Source organism: Xenopus laevis, chromosome 5L (assembly GCF_017654675.1).
Source record: "Xenopus laevis strain J_2021 chromosome 5L, Xenopus_laevis_v10.1, whole genome shotgun sequence".
Classification (NCBI taxonomy): Eukaryota; Metazoa; Chordata; class Amphibia; order Anura; family Pipidae; genus Xenopus; species Xenopus laevis.
The window spans coordinates 120,296,062-120,323,323 of record NC_054379.1 but is presented as its reverse complement, the minus strand read 5'-3'; the positions used below and the strand labels follow the sequence as shown (position 1 = coordinate 120,323,323).

The window sequence follows — 27,262 nt, the reverse complement described above, 5'->3', positions numbered from 1 at the left end:
CCTTTCACCTCGGGAGGAGCCCTCGGCTAATTGGATGCCGCCAGGTCTTAACAGAGAGAGGAGCAAAGCTAACGGTTCTGGACTAGCAAAGGGGCATGATCATCTCACCAGGATACTGGAAGGAAGAACACCACCAGGAACAAGCAGGCCGGGCCAGCACAAGCAGTTAGAATAGCCAGACAGGCCAGAATCAGGATTACAGATCGTAGAATAGTCAGAGGACAGGCAAAGGTTCAGGATTGGAGAGATCAACGTAGCACAGACAGGCAAGGTCAGGATTGGAGAGGTCAGAGTAGTAAGCAGGCAGGCAAGGGTCAAACACAATAAAATCAGTCAGGAATCGCTTAGGATAACATCCAGGAACTTGCTAATAGAACTTAACAATGGGAAATTTGCTGAAGACTGAATCCCCCTTGAATTTTGCATCAATGCGTGCTGGCGTCATTACGCCAGCATGCCTGCGCCTTTAAGAAATGGATGCGCCATAGGGGAACGCGGAACCAGGAAGGGAGCAGCGCAGCAGCGGGCGTCTACGCTAGGGATGCGGAGTTGGACCCCGCTGCCCACTAGACCACAAGGTAACTTCCTTACATACAGATTACGTAGGAGTTTATTATGTTTTGATGAGAACTGTAGCTTGTTGCATTGTCAGTATGAATATTTCTCAGCACCTGAAAGTTATAAGACTAATGATATCCACTTAGCAAACAAAACCTGAGTATTTCTAATCCTAAAAATGGTGTGCAGGTAATTGCATTGGTGTTCTAAAAAAAATCATTTTGGATGCATAGTGGTTAAAGTGAAGCAGAACATCATTGCTTTCTAGAATTAGTTGTTACTTATTGTGTCTATTTTATACTTGGTTCCATAAAAATCCAGGCAATTGAGAAACTAGTTATATTAATTTCAGAAGGTGAAAAAGGACAGAGAGTGTACAGAGGATATCAGGTTGTTTAATTAATGCGCTGAATGACAGAGAATAACTTTTGCTCCACAAATCAAAGATCCTCTAGTGACAGTTAATTTAAAGCCAGAAATGCCAAGCTATTATTATTTTTAACATAATTTCATTTTTTGAATCTTTGAATATTCTCATTTGGGATATCAGCAGAAGCTATTAAAGGCTCATCTTTTAAAAACAGCAAGATCCCTCACATTAATGAATCTTAGGACTTTTCATTAATTAGTTTATTTGGTAGTAGGGGGGCTCAAGCTTTAGGCCGAGGCCCTGGAGATTTTAAGAAAAATAAAATGTGAGTTTTGACGCCGGCGTCAGTTCCGATGCTGGCGATAATTTTATACGCATTAAAGTCAATGGGCGGCTTTAATTGACGGTGGCGTCGGGATTGTCGCCGGTGTCCAAAAAATTTTTATTCGCCAGCAGCGAAACACGGAGGTTCCCCGCGAATCCATCTCTAGTACCAATATTATTCCCCTTTATATTTAGGTGCGTCAATATTGATTCCCTTTATATCTAGCAACAACACAACAGTAATAACCATCATGAATTTAACTTACTTTGCTTTCAGCCTGACAGAAGTTCCACTTTTTGCAGCTGTCACTACTATAAAGTCAGTATTCATGATGCCTTTTAATTAACCCTTCTGTGCTAGACAACAAAATAAGTAATCCTTCCTGCAAATAAAAATACAGGTTACATAAATTGTCTGTTACGTTTAGTGGCATTCCAGTAGCAAAGAAAATGAAATACGCATGCAAATAATTCAGTTGTTAAGTACCATTACTATTCAATGTGACCAGGGTTTGTTCAGCTTGGTGGTTTAATGTCTATACCAATAAAAAAGTAGCTATGAAAAGGTTATTTTGAAGGCAACACTGACATTTTTAAATACAATATATTGCATTTCACATCTTAAAAATGCCAGGTGCTGAAAACCTAAGCTGCAGAGAAAGTTAAATTGTTAAATGAAATTAAAGTGAAATTGTTCAATTAAAGTGTAAAGCACTGAACTCGTCACTCACTCCTATTCCCGCAGCCTCTTCCCTATCAATAATCTTTTACAAACAACAGTAAGTTTTTCTTTGTCCACCAAACGTTTCTCAAATATGATATTCAGCCCTCTGCAATATGTTGGCGCTATAAAAATACATGTTAATAATCATATATTTAGCTAATATGTCACATACACACACACACATACACTCGGGATAATATACAGCTCCCTGCTCTCTGCAGCTCTGTGTACTAATGAAAGGAATCCAACGTCGCCATGGAGACCAGGCTCGCCGATTCCTATTGGCTGGTGGGCGGGCTACACAGGGGCAGAAGGTAGAAAAAGATTGTAATGAGACTCTTGTGTGGCCGAGGCAGAGGTGAGACATGTTAGTGATGTCACTGGACTGTGAGACTCCTCTTCTGCAGGCAGTGGATTTGCATATGAAAGAAGACAAGAGAGCCTGGATTTGCTCTGCCCAGTAAGCATTTGCTTTAAAGGGGAGGTTCACCTTTATGCTTTCTTTTAGTATGTTATAAAATAGCCAATTCTAAGCTATTTTTTTTTTTTTTAAATTGGTCTTCATTATTTATTTTTTTATACTTTTTTAATTATTTGCCTTCTTCTGACTCCAGCTTTGAAATGGGGGTCACTGACCCTCTCTAAAAAGGAAATGCTCTGAAAGGCTACAAATGTGTTGTTATTGCCACTAATGTTTTTATTCAGGCCCTCTCCTTTTCATATTCCAATGCATTCAGTAGTTTGTGGAACAAATCCAGGGCAGCAACTTGTCTGCAAAGTTCTTTATTGGGAAGCTGAGTTACACAACATGTTTCGGGCCTACGCCCTTTATCAAATGGCACTTGATAAAGGGCGTAGGCCCGAAACATGTTGTGTAACTCAGCTTCCCAATAAAGAACTTTGCAGACAAGTTGCTGCCCTCGATTTGTTCCACAAACTACTGAATGCATTGAACTATTGGGTATTATACACAGAATACCTGTGGAAGAAGCCAACAACGAAATTTGGTGAGCTTGCTCTGAATATTATATTTGCACCTTTTCATATTCCAGTCCCTTATTCAAATCAATGCATAGTTACTAGGGTAATTTGGACCCTAGCAACCAGATTGATGAAACTCTAAACTGGCTAGCTGCTGAATAAAAAGCTAAATAACACAAAAAAAAAAAAATTGCAAATTGTCTGAGAATATCACTGTCTACAACATACTAAAAGTTAAGCCAAAAGTGAAAAGCCCCTTTAACCCTACATGTTTGTTAATTTTTCGTTTTCATGCAGTGAAAAATATTCAGAAAGACTTGTGTTAAATAAGAAAAAAAAATACAAAATTTATAAAAACGTACTTGCCCCAGATTTCCTGTGTGTAACAGGATTCTAAATCTACCAAGTATTAATTAACAATGTAAACATAACATGTTTTTGGCAGGCTTTTATGAAAAAGGCACGTATTACAGTCCTATAAACCAAAAGATAAACCATTTTATGGGGTTATTTATCAAAGGTCAAATTTTAGAGCCATGTGAGCCTTTTTAGAACTTGAATGAACTTGCAACTCTAATGGTTTAACAATCTGAAAACTCGAATTGATTGAGTTTTTCAAGCGAAACCCAACCAAAAAAAATTAAATATCATGAAGGCCATGGCCGCCATCAGCGGGGGAAAGGGGAGACAAGTGTTCCGGGCCCGGGCATGAAGGGGGGCCCGGCAGTGCTGCAGTTTAGAAAGAGCCAGGCCCCCCTTGCCAGCGCCGAAGATCTGTGGCCAGCCGAACAGCTGAAAATTCGGAAGTGCCAAACAGCCGAACTCCCGAAGCGGCGAAAAGACCCAAAGCCACAAAAATAGGCGAAGTCCCGAAGCACCGAAGCGGTGAAAAGACCCGAAGTCACGAAAACAGCCGGAATTGAAGTCCTGAAGAGGGAAAAGTCCCGAAGTCACAAAGTCATGAACACAGCCGGAATTGAAGTCCTGAAGCTGCGAAAAGACCCAAAGTCACGAAAGGAGGCAAAGTTGAAGTCCTGAAGCCACGGGTTCAATTCTAGTGAATACCCACCAACAATGTTGCTGGGCCCCAACAATGTTGCTGTACAGGGCCCCGTGATTTCTAATGGCAGCCCAGATGAAGGCTATTAACAACTTCAGATGGTTCAAGGGACCTCTGTCATTGACTTCTACATGACCTCGACAGGTTTTAGATGGTGTATTTTTGGATTCAAGCTATTTCCAGGGTCGGGGTATAATAAATCATTAAAAATTTGAATTTGAAAAAAAAATTCTAGTTTTTTTTAACCAGAAAAAAAAACAATTTTTTACTTGAAAATACCCAGGAAAACTCATATTTTTTGTGGAAAAAACAACTCGACCTTTAATAAATCTGTAATATGTAGAAAGAATGTAAAAAGAAGTCCATTACTGGCTATAGCAGGATGGTCGTAGAAACAGCACACCAGTAAGGGCTCTTACACATGAGCGTTCCGACCTGCGCTCCCCTGCGTTCCTTTTTTTGGCGTTCAGCCGCAGGGGAGCGCAAGAATAGACGCAAGTCATTATTTGAAATGGGGCTGTACTCACTCAGGCGCGTGTAGGCGCCGAACGCAGGAAAAATGCAGCATGTTGCGTCTGAACCTGCGTTCGGCGCCTACATGCGCCTGAGTGAGTACAGCCCCATTTCAAATAATGACTTGCGTCTATTCCTGCGCTCCCCTGCGGCTGAACGCCAAAAAACGGAACGCAGGGGATCGCAGGTCGGAACGCTCATGTGTAAGAGCCCTAACTTGCCAAGATTCAAGAAGATCATAAAATCATAAAATGAATTCACAAGACCATAACCAGGCATTATACTTAGCAATAAATATTGTGATACTGCACTTTTTCATAACACATATACTGAAACCTTCCTGTTAATATTACATATTAGGTAGACACTGTGATTTTGGGTATTTTGTTAGCAGAATGCCTTGCAGCTATGTGGGAGGGGAACAAATTGTTGATATTGCCTCCCATTTCACTTTGAATGAGAATCAACTGCAAGCAATCACTGCTGGGAAATAATATTCATCAAAGGAAAATGCAGCACTGCATGAACCTATAAAACTCCCACAACATCTGAAAATACCTTTGTATTGATGTGATTTGCATAATTGTGTGAAAACATCTCTGCAATTTTGTGTGACTACACAAGTAAACTGTTTTACTGGTATTTGTTTTCATTAACATAAATACAAAGGTATTTGCAGGCGATTTGTCACCTGAGCTGGAGATGATTTACAAGGGTTACAAAATTTCCAGTGTGACAGAACCCTTAGCAACCTTACAGCTTAAAGGAGAAAGTCATCCTACACTGGGGGTGCCAAATGTTATGCACCCCCAAATGACTGTATTGACTTATACCAGTGAGCACCATGGAACGCTTCTCTTCCGTCTTCCGATTTCATTGTGCAGCTGCGCATGCGCAGTAGAACGAAAAAACGAACTTTAACTAAAAAGATGGCTATTTCGTTCAACTGTGCATGCTTTTGCCCCAGGAAATTCGTAGCAAGAAGAAGCCGGAAGCGTTGCCGATAGGAGCACCGGCCCGGGGTTTGAGGTAAGCCAATACAATCACTTGGGGGTGCCTAACAACTAAAACAATTCTGTGATCTATAGTAGAATAAATACAATTGCAGAACTTATCTTTTGGTATAATGTACATCCAGAGGGAGAGCAAGACCAATCCTAACACAGAAAAACAATGTTACTGATCTGTTTTCTGGATTCTGATTTGTTCATACTGCCTTTGGGTACATATCAACAAGGATGCATAAACTCACTTTAAACATATATTTGCTAGTGGTAGAATGCCAATATTGATATTTTATAGCAAACAATAAAATAAATAAAAAATAAAAGACCAATTGTCTCAGACTGTCTATATCATACTACAAATGTAAACATTAAGGAGGTTGTTTACTAAAATCCAAATGTACAGGTATGGCACCGGTTATCCAGAATGCTCGGGAACTGGTAGTTTCCAGAGCTTTACATAATTTGGATCTTCATACCTTAAGTCTACTAGATATTCATATAAACATTAAATAAACCCAATAGGTTGATTTTGCTTCCAATAAGGATGAATTATATCTTAGTTTGGACCAAGTACAATGTACTGTTTTGTTATTACAGAAAAAAGGAAATTTTTAAAAATTTTGATTATTTGGATAAAATGGAGTCTATGGAAGACTGCCTTTCAGTAATTCGGAGCTTTCTGCATAACAGGTTTCCGTATAATGGATGCCATACCTGTATCTCAGAATTTAAATAAAAAAAGCTTGACCAAACTCCCTTCCCTGACTTTGTTTTATTTATTAATGAAATATCTCGAATAAATTGGGTCACAAAAAAACCTGATAAAATCAAGCGACAACCCGAATCGCACCATTTTTTCTGACTTTTCTCCCCCAATTGCTCTATTTTTTTAAAATAACTTCCAATTGGGATAGTGGCATCGGTCATTGACTTGTTAAGGACCTTGACAGGTTTGAGATGGCAGATTTTCTGATTCAGGCTTTTTGCAGCAACAGGGTATAATAAATGTTGAATTTTTTTATGTTTTTTGCCCCAGAAAGCCCAACCAGATAAAGCGTTTAGTAAATTACCCCCTTAAAGTTGAACAACCCTGTTAAGTAAAGATTTAAACTTTATTGAAGTAGATTCTTGGGTTCTGTAAAGCTCTGTTTATTACAGTAATGAAGAAAATACCTACTGTATTAAGCTACTTTGGAGATGTTCATAACCAATGTACAAACAAAATACACTTTATGTAATTACAACCAAATTTTAAACGACACTTAATTCAGAAAGATACAATATTGATACCCTGATCTTTAAATTTATCGTTTCTACTCTTTAAAGGGGACCTGTCACTGTGTAACAAAAGTGTTTTTCAAATTAAACATGAAACTTAAGGTCATTTTTTTTTTATTATTATTATTAAAACATCCACATCTTTTATAAACTCATTTAAACATTTCAGCTGTCAATCTTATTTTGCCTGCCACTCTGCTATGCCTTATGCATGGAAGCATGGCAAGCAGTTACTTCCCCTCCCCCTCCCTCCTCACAATCTAATTGTGTAACCAGTCTGAGCATGGGCATCAAGAGTCGGCGCATCCTCCGGTGGTGATGGCAGATCCAAGATGGCGGCCCCCATAGCTACCACGTGGTGGAGGTGCCGGCGCAATGACATCACGAACCCGCGCCAAATTCAAATAAAACAATGTCCAGGATGCCGGTTCAATGCCCAAGTAAAGGACTTGTTTGCTAAACGTTCCTGCGCGCTCTATTATTCCTAATTGTTTGACTATTGGACTTTGACCCTTGCCTGGACTTTGTTTCTGTATATATTCTGCCTGCCTTTGAACTCTTGCCTGGATTTGGATTACATTTTTGCCTGAACCCTCCTGTACTGCGATCTTGGACTTTTAACCCTAAAGCTTCCTCCTTGGTCCTGACTACTCCCGGCTGGGAGCCAATAGGCCCCCTGACATCAAGCACCCCATTCTGGTGCATAATGGTTTTGGCATGATGCAAAGCTTGCCTTAATAACAGTTTTCACAAAATGGCGCCTGTCTGCTTGAAGTGATTGTGAATTCCAAGACTTAAATCATTTATATAGTGTTAATACAGTTTATTTTGCTTGTGTAACATCATAAAATAGGATTTGGAATATTTTCTAGGGGTGACAGGTCCCCTTTAAAGCAAAGTATCTCCTTCTTCCATCTTAATTTATAACAAGAAAACTAAAATACAATACAATAATCTGAAGTAACAGCTAATGGTCATGATAATGGTTCTTTGAGGAATGTTAACATCCCCCTATAAAAAAGTGTCAGCTTAAATGCCTAATATCAGCTATTTGCCCTGTAGTTTTTAATCAACATCTCCTTCTATTGAAAATTATTTCTACCAACTCTGCATTAAGATTCTTAAGTAGCCATTAGATAGAATCCATGTGTTGTTTATTTTGTTAATTGGAAGTTCCAAAAAGATGTCATGACCCTTGTCTGCTACCATTTGCACACATCTGAATGTCAGATGATCCTTAACAGCTATTTCAATCAATAGAACATTCTCAGGAGGAGTTTCTTCATAAATATGCATTATACTTTTTGGTTCTATCTCATATCAGTGCTATTTATTATTCTAAGAAAGGACTCTGCTGTCCTGTAAGACTTTATTTTCCATGCACCACAATAGCTGTTTTGTTTAACCAAAGTTACATTAAAATGCTAAAATAATTCAGATCAATATAAATTTTTAGCTTTAAATCACAACTAAGAAAATAATTCAGGGCATGGACCAGTATACAGGTATGGGTATCCAGAATGCACAGGATGTGGGGTTTTCTGGATAATGGATCTTTCCATAATTTGGATCTTCATAACTTAAGTCTACTAGAAAATCATGTTAATAGGCTGATATTGCTTCCAATAAGGATTCATTATATCTTAGTTTGGATCAAGTAAAATGTACTGTTTTATTATTACAGAGAAAAAGGAAATAATTTAAACATTTTTGAATATTTTATTATAATGGACTCTACAGGAGATGGCCTTTCCATAATTCGGAGCATTCTGGATAATGGGTTTCTGGATAACGGATGCCATTTCTGTGTAGGTCTTAGGATGATAATAATGATGATGTGCAACACAAACACAGCAGTGTAACAGACATACTTTCAAGTGCTAAAAAATGTATTCTGTTTCAATTCGCAAGTGCTTGGCATAATCAATAGTGCGTACTATATGGAGACCCATGCTTCAATCATTATCAATGTCTGGTATCACTGAAATTGTCCTAGCTATGAAAGTGGTCAACCAGTTTCTAAAACAAAATTCAAAAGAAAGTGCCTAATAACATTTAAAATATAATAGGTACAAGCAATCATGTTATGGCATGGAATAGCTGATAATTCCAGTGGTGATGTGAATATATAATAAGGTAAACCATATGCTTATTTCCAAAATAAGATACACAAATCTAAAATTAAACTATATAGTTTAAATAAGTTGCAAGATAGCAAACTGCTAAACATTACTCAATCTGTTGTTTGGAATAGTTTTGAAATGCCACTGTAATTGTTTCTAAAGGAGGTATACATAATGCATGAATGTCAAATATAATCAGTTTTTTGAAGATCTTGGCATCAACCCGAAGGTCAATGGTCTTGAAGAGTTGCTTTAAAGTCAGATTTTATATCAAAGCAACTTTAAGCTTTCAAATCATATAGAAATGTAACAAAGGCTTTATGTCGAAGTAAGCAGAAAGTCAATTTGATTTAGCTAATCTCAAATCATTTTGATGATTCTAAGACATGGCAGACCATTTGTCTTCTTGGTTTTACCAGTTTTCTTTCCAAAGACAGATTTCAGGGGTTATGGCCCCTGTTATATAACCGTGAGTAGGAAGACTACATTCTTGTAAAACAGGCCTAGGTGACCTCTAAAGATCAAGATTTTGTGGTAGTTGTTTTAAATTTCAGTAAATGTTTAGCCATACTGACTATGAAGATTTCCATTCATCCAGGTCATGGTATATCTAATATAAGTAATTCTAAAACAACTGGACTTGCTAAATAATCATTATAGGCGTTTCACTACTCATCCGAGCAGCTTCTTCAGTTCAACTAACTGGTGTGGGAAGTCCTAGGAAGAGTTTATATGCCGAAGACTTCCCACACCAGTCAGTTGAACTGAAGAACCTGCTCAGATAAGTAATGAAATGTCTTCAATTATTACTCAGCAAGTCTAGTTGTTTTAGAATTACTTATATTAGGTTAAGCAAGACTATACTATATTCGGGGCTGGACTGCTGCCCCAGGGGCCACCTCAACCACACCCCCTACAGGTGCACCCTCAATGCATTGAGAGAGGGAGATCAGCAGCCTGGGTGAGTGCCGACAAGGTTATGATCTGGACCGACGGGGCCCACCAGCTTTTTTCCCGGGTGTCCCACATAACATATTCTGCCAAGAAAGCTTAATGTGCATATTTTTATTTATTCATATGAGGGTGCTGCCATAATTATTATGAAAAATAGTAGCTTAGCTACAATTTACCTATAGGAGAATGCTTGTTAACTCAGTCTACATTTGTTTTTTTGTTTGAATTACTAATTGATCAGTATAAAGTCTAATTATAGACCACATTGCATGCAAAAAGGGTGGTTTGGGGTGGATCAAGTGTGGCCTGGATTGACTGTCTGCGGTACAAATAGGATCAAGCATAAATGTTGTCAAAATCCAGGCAGAAGTCCAATTGGCAGGCAGATTACAAGAAAGGTCGAGATTCGGGCAGGGTCAAAAATCCAGGAATCAATATAACAAGAAGGAATGTTCCAAAAAAAAAACTATAATCGGGCATTGAACCCATGACCTGGAAGAGCTTATCCCTTCAAATTTTGCGGCATGCACGTGACGTCATCGTGCCTGCGTCATTGCGCTGGCGCTGCTACCCACATGGCTATGGGCGCCACCATTTTGGATTTGGCGCCGAAGAGGAAGGACACGCCAACGGACGGTCCTGACATGGCATGAATAAGGCACAAGGTACGGATGATGTTTTTGCCATATTTGGATTGTTTAACTCCTTAGTATGTGAACCTACAATTCATTTATAGTAACTAAATAAACTGCAGGCAGATATGACAGATCAATGACGCAGTTCACCATTGGTTAGCATGAGGCAATTGCCAATGCTGTGTATATTTTCAGGTACTTTGGTCCAATGATGCTTCTTGCACATCAATATAGTTGTGCTTAGCACTGCTCTGGAGGTGTCACTTCTTTCAAGATGAGAGTAATTCTAGAATTCCCACTGTTCGCTGTGTCAACATGCACAACAGACTTGTTCATAGGAAATACTCACACTGGAAGTCATTTTCACTGTAATTGTGGGAAAAACACTGTATTCTGGGTATAATTGCAAATGTCTTACTAAATTGCACTTATCACACTGTAGTTGCAAAAGTAAATGAGCCTGGAGGTCTCTAGCAGCTCAGCGTTTTCAGAGGAAACAGCTGCAAGATGATGAGGCAGTTAGTTGGCTAATATTAAGAAAACCTGGTGAGGGGGGAAAGCAAAATGGTTTGGAGGTTTTTGCACGGATGTTCTCAGGTTTGTGTATCCTACAGATTTGTCAGATTGTGCAAGAGAGATGGGAGTTCAGTAGATTTAAAAAAAACAAACTCAGTAGCCAGAGAAGATCAAAGAAATTAAAGACTGCAAGTGCTTCTCCTTTCAAACAGGAACACAGGCTTGGGGTCTCAGGTAAGTGATTATTAGGGATGCACCATATCAAGGATTCGGTTCGGGATTTGGCCAGGATTCGGCCTTTTTCAGCAGGATTCGGATTCGGCAGAATCCTTCTGCCTGGCCGAAACGAATCCTAATTTATATATGCAAATTAGGGATGGGGAGGGAAATTGTGTGACTTTTTGTCACAAAACAAGGAAGTAAAACATGTTTTCCCCTTCCCATCCCTAATTTGCATATGCAAATTAGAATTCAGATTCGGTTCAGTATTCGGCCAAATCTTTCGCGAAGGATTCGGGGGTTCTGCCGCAATCCAAAATAGTGGATTCAGTGCATCGCTAGCGATTATAATAACATTTATTGATCCCTTCTCTTTTAGTATAACTTTTCTGCCAATTTTTATTACAGTGCAGTTCAAGGCTCTTCTATGCACTTGTAACACTGAAAAAAATTGGTCACTTCATAAATGTATATTCATCTAAATAATATTTTCTCCTTAACAGTCAGACTGAACTTTATATTACAAATAGGATCCTTATTGACCCCATCAAAAGGAAAGAATATACAAGCTTTCTGTTCAAGAAGTATGACAACATAAGCTGCCAGATCAATGCAAACACTCCATTACTTTCAACTGGTAAAGTCAGGTACAAGAGTGGATTCATTGTAGCCCTGCAACCAAATGAGAATACAACTTAAATGAATTTCCCTCACAGACTGCAAAGCAATCAAAACAGAATACAGCTTTCTAGAAACAATAACTCCAGGCCCAGTTTCACTGGAGACTCTATTGCACTACAATTTATGTTTAGCAATAATAAGCAGCTAAAAGTTGCAGTAGACATTTTGGTCCTGGATAACAGCCAGTATAGTTGAAGTTGACATCTCTCTGAAGGACCTGAACGTCTCAAAGTTAGTAAGCAAGATAAACTATGCATTAGTGAACTAAAGAGAAGCATTTTACTTGTACTAGTTGTTTTATACTTTGTTTAAGAACTCTTCTCTATACGAGAATTAAAATAGGTTAGTTTCACCCAGGTTTAGCTTGCCCAGAATGACCTAATATAAGCTAGCTACATAACTGCTACAAGGGTTTAGATACAGTTCAGCTGAATCTGAATCCTGCCATAAAAGCCAAGGATTCGGCTCAATGCCTAATTGAATTCGGGATTTGGTGAACATTTATTTGCATTGCGAATGAATTGCGAATGATTTTTGCATTAGCCACCAATATTACTTTCCACCCTATATACTTAGACACATACCTACTATATATGACCAGATCATTGTTAGCTGGTGTGCAGGAGGCATCACATGCACATTTCTGTATTCTGACCAATGTGCTGAAACAGTACATATTGGATCATCACTATCAGTATACTGTAAGTTGATTCTTCACTTGCATGTTTTAAGTCAGTAGAAATGACCCTTAACATCAGTGGTGTTTACAGGAAGGAAATATAACAGAGATGGGAAAGATGATATTGTTTTCTGGGTGCAGCCTGGTAACTGGCAAGTCTCTGGAGTGCACAACTTCCAACCCGCTGTATTGTTCTGTTATACATAAAGCTTCCCTTTTAAAGCACCTGTCAGCAATGTAATATTTTCTGAATGACTTCTGAGCATTCCTGCCTCCCTTATCTGGGCACAGAATAGCTCTGACAAAGTGTAATCTAATTATATTGTTTTTATTTGGAGAACAGGAAGAAGAGAAGCTGATTTCATGACTTTAGTTATGTTTTATTTGCATATATTAAAAATTAGATGCAGAAGCAGGGCAAAGCTGTATTACAGAACACAAGGTTCATTAGGATGACATAAATAAAACAAATGCTCCCTGGGCACCAGAAAGTTCCACCAGATGAAAAATGTTTTCTAAATACCTACTCCCTTCAAAAACCACCAAACATATGGGCATACAGCTGCCATAGAAGGCCACATGTTTCATATTCCAACAACAGAGTACCATTTTATGATTAGTGAATATGTTATCCTCTCTACATTTATTTCCAATGCACAGGTACCCATAATACTGGTTAGACTGAACCAACCAGAATAGGATGACATGCATCATTCCTCTGCTCTTTATACCAATTTGATATTTATGGTATGTGCTTATCTTGTTAATTTACTTACTTAATGCCCACTTTCCAGTCCTGCCCCTTTTGGGTTCATAATTCTGGACTGTCTGTATAGTGTATTGCTGTTACTGATTGATTACTGATAGGTTATCCAAATAATATCTTTTTTCATCTCATTGATTGCCCACAAAAATGAGTGATAAATCCATTCCAATCATTCACATATAGTAAACAATGCAACACATAGCAATATAGGCTAATTTCCTGGATCGGATAACATTTGTGAATAAGACAAATAATCAGTTTTTTGGCTGATATCAGTATCAACCAGAAGCTACAATGGAGTGAATGAAGCCATCTAACTGTCAGCAGGAAACCCTGATTCACTTGGGGGTCCCAATTCATACCCCAGTGAATCCAGCTGCTAAGTTTTCCCTGGGCTGATGTTCCCTTTAAGGAAATAAAAATGCACTGGCCTGGGGGGGGAAACATTATGTTTCTTACCTGTTGGAGCACTAGATCCTAATCTAATCTAGTCTAGTCCAGTCCTGGCACATAAGTGCAAAAACTTTGTGCACATTTGCCCTTCAATATGTGCTTCTATGTTGAGACAGAGTCCTCCTTCTACTGTTCCTTACCACATGGGACTAAAATGGTGGCATGGCTTTGTGTTATTCTTTTACCCCGTGCAGGTAGGCAGGAACACAGGGGAAAAAAATGTAGCGCCTAGATTCGCTGAGGTGCCAAACATATTGACACCCTGAGTTAATTCAGGTTTCCTTGACATTAAATACAATCATTAAATATATTCTATGGGGACATGCTAGTTACATTTTGTTGCAAAGGCTAGTATGAAAGGGGCTGTTACTTTCAAAAAACAATTTTCAGTTCAGTTGTCTTTAGAGTGTTCATTTGGTGTATTGTTTTATTTCTGGCCATTTTCCCAAAATTGAAGTTTAAAATTGAAAGTTCCTTTCTCTGGTGTTTCAGTCTGAAAGCTCAATAATCCAGGTGCAGATTCTGAACTGTTACAAGTTTCTATATTATTTGATACATTTCTCAGCAGCATCTGTGAAATATTAGCAACTTTTGTATGAATTATGACAGCTGCCTTCAGTGACACTCAGTGCTTCTACTCAGCAGGGACAAGAATCAAAAAATGAATCAACTATGTATCAATTTAGAACCTTTTCTAGGGTCGGTGACCCCCTTCCCAGAGCTGCTTAAGAAAGACATTAGAAGGTAAAAAATTAAACTTTAAACCTCAATATTAGAACAATCACAAAGAGAAAATACAAGGTAATTGAAAACAATTTGGTAAATTTGGTAAATTATCTGAAAACAAATGAATGATGGTGCTGGAAGGTGAACAACAAAATATATTATGATTGCCACCTTTTCATAAAAAATATAGGCCTTCCCATCTCTAATATCTTGTCTACTGGCAACTCTGAACGGCACATAGCAAGGGCCAGCTAGTTTGATTGAAGACATAACTGTCTGTGTGAGGAGATTGAGGTTTTAAGTCTTGTGAAAGTGGCATTTAGATTAAAGATTATTATTATTATTCATTTATTATTAACATGTATTTATATAGCGCCAACATATTGTTTAGCACTGTTAAGTAAATGTGATTATACAACTAAATCACATGAATTATATACATAGAACATATGGAGTTACATACATCACAATCAATACCTGTACAAAAGGTGAGGAAGGCCCTATGCAAAAGAGCATACACTCTAAAGGGAAGGGAGTAATACACAAGGTGTGGGAGTGGGCAAGATCGAATGAAGTGGGTGAGAAATGTGATACTGTATGTGGTGTTGCGTTTGGTAGTTAAGTAGAGTGAGGGTAGGCTTCTCGAAAGAAGTGCGTTTTAGAGATTTCTTGAAAGCAGAAAGGTTGGGAGAAAGTCGGACAGACCGCGGGAGAAAATTCCAGAGGAGGGGTGCAGCCCTTGCAAAGTCTTGAATGCGAGCATGTGAGGAGGTAATGAGAAAAGAGTTGAGTAGCAGGTCAGTAGAGGAGCGTAGTAATCGGTTGGGTGAGTATATAGAGATGAGATCAGAGATGTAGGGTGGAGCAGAGTTATTGTCAGGGAGCCGGGAGCTCCCTCCAGGGAGGTTGTCAGGATCAAGGAGGAAGCCCTCTTGAGGGAACAAGGTCGCGGTGTCCAAAGGGTTAAACGAAGAATAGTCAGGATCAGGCAAGAGTTCACAGGCAGGCAGAATACAAACAAAGTCCAAAGTCCAGGCAAAGGGTCAAGAAACAGATCAGGAACAAGATTTGGCAATAAGGCACACAGGAAACCCAGGATACACTTTAGGGAAAGTATTCCTATTCTTGGGCGCCATTCTGGCGTCTAGTTGGCGCTTTTATTTTCAAATTTGGCGCCATTCTGACGTCATTGACGCTCTTGCGCCGACGTCGACGCGCTGACGTCATCGCGCCGGCGCCGCTACCCACGTGGCGGCCATGGGCGCCGCCATTTTGGGAGCGACGCCGGCAAGGAGGGACGCGCCGCCCGGAGCTCCGGGCGGCGATCGTGACAGTACCCCCCCCCTCACGGGGGGCCTCCGGACCACCAGGACTTGGCTTCTGGGGAAATTTGGAGTGGAACTCCCTCACCAGACGAGGAGCGTGAACATCACGGTGTCCTTCCCAGGAGCATTCTTCAGGGCCAAAGCCCCTCCACTGAATGAGGTACTGAAGGGACCCTCTGGAGATCCTGGAGTCTAGGATTTTCTCCACCTCGTACTCGAGTTGACCCTCCACAGAGATGGCAGGAGGAGGAGATTGACCGCCAGAGAACCGGTTGGTGATGGCGGGTTTCACCAGAGACACGTGGAACACGTTGGGGATTCTCATCTCTGGTGGAAGCTGGAGTCTGACAGCCACAGGGTTGATTATCTCCAAGATGGGAAATGGACCCACGAATTTTGGACCCAACTTGGGAGATGGTATCTTCAACCGGATATTTCTGGAAGAGAGCCAGACATTATCACCCACCTTGTAGGGAGGAGAGGATCTTCGACGACGATCCGCGAAAGTCTTATGAACAAGAGCGCTCTTCTCTAGGTTCAACTTGGTAGCAGCCCAAATAGCAGACATATGGGCTGCGGAATCGTCAGCAGCCGGGACGTCAGATAGCACAAAGTCTTGGGGAAAAGCTTGAGGATGCTGACCATACACCGACATGAACGGAGACCTCCCTGTAGAGGAATGACAAGCATTATTATGAGCGAATTCGCCCATGGGAGGAGATCAGACCAGTCATCCTGGCAGAGGGATACGTGGTTCCTCAGGAACTGTTCCAGGGCTTGGTTCACACGTTCAGCTGCCCCATTCGTCTGCGGGTGGTAGGCAGACGAAAATTGAAGTGTTATTCCCAAGTCTTTACATAGGGAACGCCAGAACTTGGCGGTAAACTGGGTGCCTCTGTCGGAGACGATCTCCACCGGGAAACCATGCAGGCGGAAGATGTACTTAATAAAGAGTTGGGATAATTCCACCGCAGAGGGTAACTTCTTCAAAGGGATGAAATGGGCCATTTTGCTGAAGCGGTCTATGACAACCCAGATCACAGTATTCCCACCGGAGGGAGGAAGTTCGACAATAAAGTCCATAGAGAGGTGCGTCCACGGACGAGAGGGAACCGGCAAAGGCTGTAACAACCCGCTGGGGCGGGAATGGCTAGGCTTAGAAGTGGCACAGACATTACAAGCAGCCACAAAGTCCTTTACATCCTTGCGGATATCAGGCCACCAGACTAGGCGCCTCAAGAGTTCAAGGGTCTTGGCCGGACCAGGATGTCCAGCTTGCCTGGAGCAGTGGGTCTGTTGCAGGATGGCCAGGCGAAGTTCTGGAGGGACGAAGGCCATGCCAATCGGAGTATCTTGAGGAGCCGAGGACTGCCCAGCCAAGATCTGGTCGGCAAATTGGGGATACAGAGAGGCAATGATCTTGACTGGTGGAATGATTGGTTCCTGCCTCTCAGGGTCACGGTCCACCGGAGTGAAGCTACGAGACAAGGCGTCGGCCTTCAGATTCTTGGAACCTGGGCGATAAGTCAAAACAAAGTTAAATCGAGAAAAGAAAAGGGCCCACCTGGCTTGTCTGGGATTTAGCCTCTTGAGGGACTGTATAAACTCCAGATTCTTGTGATCTGTGTAAATCTGGACAGGAATTTCAGAGCCCTCCAGGAGGTGACGCCATTCTTCAAGGGCAAGCTTGACTGCCAAGAGTTCTCGATTTCCGACATCATAGTTCTGCTCTGCGGATGAGAACTTCTTGGAGAAATACGCACAGGGGTGCAATTTTCCATCAGTGGAGTGTCTCTGAGAAAGGATAGCTCCGGCTCCGACTTCTGAAGCATCAACCTCGATGCAGAAGGGTAGTGCGGGATTGGGATGTCGGAGAACAGGAGCGGACGTGAAGGCCTCTTTCAAGGACTGAAAGGCTTCTAAGGCAGATGGAGGCCACAGGCTTGGTTTACCCCCTTTCCGGATGAGGGCCAGGATAGGTGCAATGCGGGAAGAGAACCCCCGGATGAACTGTCGATAATAATTAGCAAATCCGATGAATCTCTGTATTGCCTTGGTACTCAGTGGGAGAGGCCACTCCTGGATGGCCGACACTTTCACGGGGTCCATCTCAAATCCCTCTGGAGAGATAATGTACCCTAGGAAGGGGATCTTGGATACCTCGAAGACACACTTCTCCAACTTGGCGAAGAGAGAGTTCTTCCTCAGACGAGAGAGTACCTCCTTCACCTGGGAGCGATGACTTTCAAGGTCCTTGGAGAAGATCAGGATGTCGTCCAAGTATACGACTACGAACCTTCCTAGGAGATCTCGGAACACATCATTAACAAACTCCTGGAAGACGGCAGGAGCATTGCATAGGCCGAAGGGCATGACAAGATATTCATAGTGCCCATCCCGAGTGTTGAATGCCGTCTTCCATTCGTCACCCTCCCGGATGCGAATGAGGTTGTAGGCCCCCCGGAGATCCAACTTGGAGAAAATCTTTGCTCCTTTCAGCTGGTCAAAGAGCTCGGCAATCAGGGGCAGGGGCTACCTGTTTTTCACGGTGATCTTATTCAGGCCCCGATAGTCTATACAAGGCCGAAGGCCTCCGTCCTTCTTCTCCACGAAGAAGAACCCAGCCCCTGCAGGAGAGGTAGAAGGGCGGATAAACCCTCGCTGGAGATTTTCTTGGATATACTCCTTCATAGCGGTAGTCTCAGCAGGAGAGAGAGGGTAAGTGCGCCCTCTGGGGGGCATGGCCCCTGGCAGGAGTTCAACCGGACAGTCATAGGAGCGATGTGGGGGAAGGAACTCTGCAGACTTTTTACAAAACACATCGGAAAATCCCTTGTAAGTGGAGGGCAAAGTCTTTAGTTCCACAGTGGAGACATTCACCTTCTCGAGGGGTTTTGGCGGAAGGCAATGTTGCAGGCAAAATAAACTCCAACGAGAGATCTGCCCAGTGGACCAGTCTATGGTGGGGTTATGCAGACGTAACCATGGAAGACCCAATATTACTGGAGTAGAAGGACAGGGAATGATGAAGAATGAAAGTTTTTCTTGATGCAGCGCCCCAACTTGTACAGATAGTTCCGCCGTGAACATTGTGACGAATTCAAACTCCAGGGGTATGTCATCTATGGCGGTAATTCGCAGGGGTGAAGACAATGGAAGCAGGGGAATCTTCATGCGTTCGGCAAAGAAGGCGTCCATGAAATTGCCATCCGCACCGGAGTCGAGGAAGGCCCTTTCGAAGATAGACTTACTTGCCAGATGAATCTGCAAAGGAAGGAGAAGTCTGCGTGAATTTTCTTGATACTTCTCCTGAGGACCTCGAGTGATGCCCCCTACATGAGAAACCTGAGACATACCTCGGGGTACAAAACTCTTGGCTTTGGCAGGACAGGCGTTGGCAAAATGGGAATGCCCACCACAGTACAAACAGAGCCCTGCCATACGTCTTCGGAGTCTTTCCTGCTCGGAGAGGCGAGCTTTTCCTACTTGCATAGGTTCCTCCAGGGGAGACGTGGACACATGAGTCACAGGGACAGCGGGTGCTTGCAGAATCGGCCTTTGAAAGCGAGGGGCCAACATGGGAGAAAATCGTCTGCTGCGCTCTCTCTCCACCTGGTGTTCTCTGAGGCGGGTGTCCACCTTAATAGATAGAGCGATCAGTCCTTCCAGGGTGTCAGGAGTCTCTCTGGAGACGAGATCATCTTTGATGCGGATGGATAGGCCTTGGTAGTATACGGCCTTGTAAGCGTCATCACACCAGGAAGTCTCCGCCATCAGTGTTCAGAAGTCTATAGCGTACTCATTGACACTGCGGCTTCCCTGCCGGAGCTGCAAGAGACGGGCAGGGGCGTTCGTGACCCGACCTGGAGCATCAAAGACTATGCGAAAAGCTTGGAGAAAGTCTTTAACATCATAAGTCACCGGGGAATTCTTCTCCCAAAGAGACGTTGCCCACTCCAGTGGCTTGCCTTCCAATCGAGACATAACATACCCCACCTTGGAACGTTCACTTGGAAACTGTGTGGGTTGGAACTCAAATTGAATTTGGCACTGTGTGGCAAATCCCCTGCAGGCTTGTGGATCCCCACTAAAGCGAAGGGGAGGTGGAATGCGAGGCTCACCTGTCGGGTAGCTTGCGTTCATAGAGGCTGCCGCCATGGGGGGATCTCCAGTAGGTGGAGCAGCGGAGGGCGCAGAAGGCACTCGAGCAAGCAGGACATCGAGTGCTTGCCCAATGCGAACCTGCTGGTTTTCGGAGTCCTCCATGCGGGATGCCAGTCCGCGGAGTGCTCGTCCGACATCAGGTGTGGCTTCCTCAGAAGGATCCATGGCCCAAGAATAATGTCAGGGAGCCGGGAGCTCCCTCCAGGGAGGTTGTCAGGATCAAGGAGGAAGCCCTCTTGAGGGAACAAGGTCGCGGTGTCCAAAGGGTTAAACGAAGAATAGTCAGGATCAGGCAAGAGTTCACAGGCAGGCAGAATACAAACAAAGTCCAAAGTCCAGGCAAAGGGTCAAGAAACAGATCAGGAACAAGATTTGGCAATAAGGCACACAGGAAACCCAGGATACACTTTAGGGAAAGTATTCCTATTCTTGGGCGCCATTCTGGCGTCTAGTTGGCGCTTTTATTTTCAAATTTGGCGCCATTCTGACGTCATTGACGCTCTTGCGCCGACGTCGACGCGCTGACGTCATCGCGCCGGCGCCGCTACCCACGTGGCGGCCATGTGCGCCGCCATTTTGGGAGCGACGCCGGCAAGGAGGGACGCGCCGCCCGGAGCTCCGGGCGGCGATCGTGACAGTTATGAAGTGCTTTGAATGTCAGGGTCATTAATTTGAATTTGATTCTGAAAGATCCTACATGAGCTGATATAAGACCATTTCTGGGGTCCACACAACAGCCTGTCAGGTCAATCTTTGGATGAAAGTAGGCCATATACCTTATTTGTAGGCTTGAAAATCCCATCAAGAGTGGACACACTATTACATTAAGGAGGTCCTTGTCTGACAAGTCTGCATAGGACTCCTATTAGGATACTAATTTTGCTCCTTGGGTCAAATAATCATATCAACACGTAGGCAGCCATCCAAGCTGATATTAATATATGGCTAGCTTAAGGCTTAGGTGGCTTATACGAAACTTAATTTAGAATAGCTGCTTTTAGTGAAGTCAGCATGTATGGCTAATATTTCCATAGTACAATGTACTAGAAAGTTGAAAAAAGACACAGAGCAAGCACTTAATATTTACACATTTTGCAGCAAGCAAACAGTATCTTATCCTAAACAACTGCAGCAGAACGGTTTTGAAAGGTTCACCAGCTGCCTTGAAATAAAACAAGGAATGAACAATGCTGAAGTAAGAACATTGCTGAATTGGGTAAAACACCGGAAAAGACTGGCATAGAGCCCAAGAAAAGTGCCAAACCAGACCTGATAGCAACAGATACAATAGGTAGGGGCAACTGCTGTCTACTACATCGTGATGTAATAATAAAGCAGGGATATCAAGCCTGGGGATATTAAGGCAGGAATGTACAGCAGGCCCCAAAATTTCTAGTACAGGTATAGGATCTGTTATATGAAAAAACATTGTCCAGAAAGCTCCGAATTATGTAAAGGCCGTCTCCCATTGACTACCTTATAATCAAAAAATTCACATTTTTAATTATTTCCTTTTCTGTAGTAATGAAACCGTACCTTGTACTTGATCCCAACTAAGACATAGTAAATCCTAATTGGATGCAAAACAATCCATTTGGGTTTAATTAATGTTTAAATTATTTTTTAGTAGACATAAGGTATGGAGATCTAAATTATGGCAAGATCCCTTATCCGGAAATTCCTGGTCCAGAGCATTGTGGATTACAGGTCCCATACCTGTATATACTGTATCTATAGATTTAGCCCAGGGACAGGATCATTGTTGGCATTGGAACTGAGCAATCACTGGCAATAATGGGGCTCATTTATAAACATTGGGTACATTTTCAAATAACCAGTAACGCATGGCAACCTGTCAGACTGTTGCTTTCATTGTTTGTCTTTCACTGATTGGTTGCTACCAGTTATTGGCCACGTGCCCAGTGTTTATAAATTAACCCCATGTTTCATTGCTGCACAGGAAGACATGCAAAGATGCTTGGCCATGGCCAGAGTATGGAACGTGCATGCCATCATTCACAATTAAAAGGGAAGGCTTTAACTCCTAATGAGGAATTGCACTGGTTTTACATATTCATATTCAAGTGAATAAATGAGAATATTTACATGGAGCCTCTTGCCTTGCTTTACACACAAAAGCAACTATAATGTGTGATCAGTTAAAACTCACCAATTTCAAGCGTGGTGGCTCTCTGCAGGGTAACGTGAGCAAGTCTATTAGTAGAACAGAGCGAGGGTGCAGATGGATCCTGTGCAAGTTTGGCTAGTTCGTTGCTAGGTAACAACAAGCACCACAATAAGAGACGGCCCATTGTTTCTTCCAGTCATGTATGTGGCTTCCTGATTGGTTACATTTAAACCTGCTTTTTATGTTACCACCCTTTGTACTGACTGCGTGGAGCAGTGAAACAGATATTGATGTGGCTGTCGCCTGGGCTTCTCCTAACAAGCAGCTCTCAGCTGGCAGGCTGCAAACAGCAGACATAATTAGCGGATTGCAGAATGAGCACCACATTGCACTGCCTGCCGAGAGCTGCTTGTTAGAAGAAGTACAGGAGACAGCCACATAAAGATCTGTTTCACTGCTCCGCTCAGTCAGTACTGATGGCTGGGGAAGGAGACTTTCTCGGGCATCTCAACAAAGTCTCAAAGTACCGAAAGTTACAAGTCTTTGCAAGCAGTGGAGAGGGGGGGTAAGGGAGGCACTGAATGGCCGGCAATACAATACAATACTGGTAACATAAAAGGCAGATTTACTGCAATTATTTATTTCATTAAAAAAAGGGCTAACACATCAAAGAGCAGGACATTTATTTTTAGATGATATCACCTGCAGCCCCATCCCTTGTTTTTTGAAATGCAATGCCACAGATTATAAATGCGTTTGAGTGATGTGCTGAATGAAAGGAGTGGTGGAGAATTAAAACAGCCTATCTGTATGTGAAGTCTGTGAAACTGCAGCAGGCAGTGAAGCACTAGCTGGGCTGGTTGCAATTAGGATTCTTGCTAGTCACAGTGCACAGGAATTTGAAGTTTTCCGCCCCTTAGGCACACACAGGCTGCGTTCTGATAGTGAGCCAGGGGGATTCTTTGTGCTGGAGCTGCTCTATACTTGGTCAACAGACCAAAAGTCGGGCTGATACTTCCGTTTCTGCAGATTGCCTTTCTCCCCCCCCCCCCAAATCAGTGCAGATGAGTGCTGGTAAGGATACAAATCCCTCTTAAAGGAGACTTCAACCCTTAAGTTAAGAAAACCCTACCCTACATAGACCCGCCATCCTCCTGTGAGTTCTGGGGTATTATACACGGAATTGCCTTTGTGCCATCCTGCTATGAGCTCTGGGGATATTATACACAGAATCTCCACTCTGTTCATTTATATATTCACCAAGGGTGTATTTGTAAAATGGGGAGTGGTTAGTGGGGGGGTGTCTTGTGAAGTGGGCGTGGTCTAAAATGTTGCCTTTCTAAAATCATATCTCATACTGTTTCATACTGCCTCATACTGCTTCATATTGTTTGTGGAAGAAACATTGGCATAATAACTCTTTATCAGAAGCATAGGTGACCAGATACACTCAATAGTTATGTGAGGGTTGGCCACCAGTTCGGTGGGATCAGGTTGAAATTTAGCCATCCATTGCCGTTTAGGGTTTGGTTCGGGTCAGACTGGATAAGTACACTTCTCCACTGCTCCAAAAGATTCAAAGAAGCCAGAGAACCAGAGGCATGCACAGAAGTAGGTACAGAAGTAACGTACAGACAGAGAAGGTACGGGTATAGGTTGTGTGCAGGACCTATAATGGCAACAGTTTGCAGTTTAGAGTCAGGTGCGGGTTAAACTTTTCCTAGCCCGCAGATCACTAGAACACAAGCCTAACATTACCATGTGCAGTGCCATGTATTGACGAGATTGCTATAATTATCTATGTCACTGGACTGGATAATTGAGGGGTGGAAATGGGTTCTCTGAAGTCAATGAATTGTGTTTTACATCAGGCACTTGGTAATGTCAGGATAACTGTTAACCTGCTTGAATGCTTAAAAGGCACCTGTTGGGCAAAATATTATCCCCAATCAAAGGTATGGACAAATAGAGCCTCAGCCTGCACTCCAGTTGGGGGTAATGGTAGGCCACCTACACCGGTGTGGCCATGTTGGAATTAGTCTGTGGTTATTCTAGCTATTATGCTACAGCTTTACTGGTGGCATTCTGTCTGTTAAATCTATTTTTTTAGTATGTAATGTCTATCTCCTATTGGCATATTTCTGGTATGTGCCTGAAGGGCTATGACTCACTGGGCATATACAGTGGCTAATACTAATGAATGAAAAGTGACCAGTTGGATGCACACAGTGACCTCCGCACCAATTTGATTACTTACACCAGTTTTGTCCAACTTATTACATGGAATCGGTCTATAAATTGTTATGTGTATGAGGGCCACATTATATTAAAATTATCATGTATTAGATTGTATTCTATGGAGCCTTAGAGTAGACTGGGCACCATAAAATTCATTTGGAGGACAGTGCTGATTAGGTCCAAGGTCTGGAGTGTACCCCCCCCCCATAGCTTGCAAACGGTGCATGTACTTGATGTCATTTCCATGACACACTGAGGTGGACTAGATGCCCCTCACCCCTCCCAGCTACTCTAAAGATTCCACAAATGTTATAGGTCTTGCTTGCCTATTTAATAATATGGCCCTGTTGGAGGGCAAAATCTGGTCCATTTGCCTCCAGCTAGACAGCCGTGGCTTAGACCAAGACCAATGGGATTCAAAAGCATCCAATCTCCAAGCTCAGCTGAGTGTATGCAGATATAGAATGCAGTAGCAAATTTTAAACCACCTAAAACCTGTGGCATGCAGGGTGTTTTCTCTTATGCCATGCTGTGGAAAACAGTGGCAGACAAGACGCCCTCGTTTGCTTGTCACCAGTCCTGAATTATTAGGTGGATATTGCAGTGAGGTCTCTCTTTACTGCTCCATGTGCTTCAAATGACATTTACATTCAGTAGTATTGGGTATAGTAGCATGCTTATGGGGCTTTTTTGTCGCTCTTTGTAGACTAGGCTTGTTCGACTAAAGGCTGTGTTCAGCATTTTAGAAAATGTTTATAGCCCAGAACTACCCAGAGTTTCTCTAAACCTCTCTGTATGACAACATCATTACCTTATTTATAATGTTTTAAAAATGTTATGTTGTGTCAAAATTACATATGTATTCTCTGTATGGCCACAAAATAAAAATCAATCTGTTAAGGGTCAGAGAAGCATTCCAATGAGCCAATACTAATGAGGCCAATAAAAAGAGCTGTATGACATGTACTCGTTGAATACCTAAAGCTTGTTTATTCATATCAGACTATAATGCGAGCTCTACTGAATCTGCGACATGCTATGAAAGTCATAAAGCAACTAAAAGTTAATTCAGTAAAACATTTTATTTTGTTGCTGGTGATGACGCAGTGGCATATGTTTGTTTTTCAGAAAGGCACCCTACATTGCTCCAGCCATTTAGCAGAAACTACCAACTTTTTGATGTGGAAAGGTTAGTTCAACAGCTGTCGAAGTGCCACATATTCCACAATCTTGAACACTAGTGTCTGTTGATTAATCTGCATATGTTAATCCTTTGAAGAGAACCAGTTATTAGGAACATGTGTATTTTTTTCTCTTCATTTATAATGATTCCACATCCCGGCCCATTGAATCATAAAAATCTGGATTCATCACCTTTCCCATGAAAAGAATCAAACCTAGAAAAAAAATAAGAAAAATGAATTAGTCAGGGTGACTATAACATTACAGGTGTAGGATATGTTATCTGAGAAATATTATTATTTTTCGGAAATCCGTTATCCAGAAAGTACGACCATGGTGTTTCCAATGCCTGTTTCTCAAAGGGGCTTTTGAAAGAAGAGATACTTTGGCACCTTAAAGCAGCTGAAGTTTTCCTTTGTTAAAAAAACAAGATCGGGGAAATTTGCAAAGATTGCAGAGCTTTTTTGGCACAAAACCAAGTGTTAGTTAGGAAAATCATGGAGGGTTTCAATAAGGATTGCTTGTGCCGAAAACCACAAGCAATACTAAATGACTCCTCCCTCTGTTCAGGGGTTGTTGCAAATTATCAATCCAAAAAAATGTTCGCCCATCATAGAAGCCGATGCTTCAGGTCTGTTTTCTGAACTGTTCTGAACTGTTATGTCAGCCTTTCTTGTGACTTTTATATATGGTAAATGTTGTGAGTCAGTTTTAAGCTCAATAAAGTAGTAGTCATGCTACTAGGGCCATCCTCAGGGCAGAGATCCCAGCTGCTAAAAGGTTGTGGTTGCCTTGGAGTAGTACAAGATCCCAAAACATATTAAAGGGATCCTGTCATCGGAAAACATGTTTTTTTCAAAACGCATCAGTTAATAGTGCTACTTCAGAAGAATTCTGCACTACATTATATTCAATTTTGAAATCTGACATGGGGCTAGACATTTTGTCAGTTTTCCAGCTGCCCCTGGTCATGTGACTTGTGCCTGCACTTTAGGAGAGAAATGCTTTCTGGCAGGCTGCTGTTTTTCCTTCTCAATGTAACTGAATGTGTCTCAGTGAGACATGGGTTTTTACTATTGAGTGTTGTTCTTAGATCTACCAGGCAGCGGTTATCTTGTGTTAGGGAGCTGCTATCTCGTTACTTTCCCATTGTTCTTTTGTTAGGCTGCTGGGGGAGGAGGGAGGGGGGGTGATATCACTCCAACTTGCAGTACAGCAGTAAAGAGTGATTGAAGTTTATCAGCGCACAAGTCACATGACTTGGGGCAGCTGGGAAATTGACAATACAGTATGTCTAGCCCCATTTAAGATTTCAAAATTGAATATAAAAAAATCTGTTTGGTCTTTTGAGATATGGATTTCAGTGCAGAATTCTGCTGGAGCAGCAATATTAACGGATTCATTTTGAAAAAAAAATAAATTTCCCATGACAGTATCCCTTTAAGCTTTAGGTCTCCTTTAAAGAGTTTGTTCACCTATTAATGAACTTTTAGTATGTGGAGAGAGGGATATTTCGAGACATTTTGCATTTGGTTTTGATTTTTTTGTAATTTCTGTTTTTTGAGTTATTTGTCTTTTTATTCAGCAGCTCTGCAGTTTGCAAGTTCAGCAATCTGGTTGCTAGGATCCCTGTTTTGTAAACTTTTGAGACAGAGGAC

At 41.9% G+C, this 27,262-nt stretch overlaps 2 protein-coding genes across 4 annotated transcripts in view; both read right to left on the bottom strand.

Moving 5' to 3' along the window:
• The window catches only part of zbbx.L (zinc finger, B-box domain containing L homeolog), a 93,318-nt gene extending 70,904 nt beyond the window's left edge, over window positions 1–22,414 (bottom strand). Inside the window, exons 1-2 of one of the 2 annotated variants that reach the window (XM_018263738.2) lie at window positions 22,227–22,414; window positions 1,519–1,635 (exon numbers count right to left, since the gene is read on the bottom strand). In XM_018263738.2, coding sequence (XP_018119227.1) covers window positions 1,519–1,583 — 65 coding nt within the window. In that variant the 5' untranslated portion in view covers window positions 1,584–1,635; window positions 22,227–22,414. Of the gene's footprint in view, window positions 1–1,518; window positions 1,636–2,162; window positions 2,415–22,226 lie in introns of those variants that run through there. The other variant, XM_018263739.2, reaches the window with a different exon arrangement.
• A 3,071-nt stretch (window positions 22,415–25,485) lies between these two features.
• Window positions 25,486–27,262, bottom strand: part of serpini2.L (serpin peptidase inhibitor, clade I (pancpin), member 2 L homeolog) — a 43,264-nt gene continuing 41,487 nt past the window's right edge. For both annotated transcript variants that reach the window (XR_005961376.1, XM_018263737.2), the window contains one exon: window positions 25,486–25,819. Coding sequence is in view for 1 of the 2 variants with exons in the window: in XM_018263737.2 (XP_018119226.1) it covers window positions 25,743–25,819 (77 nt within the window). In the remaining variant the exon portion in view is untranslated. The remainder of the gene's footprint in view (window positions 25,820–27,262) is intronic.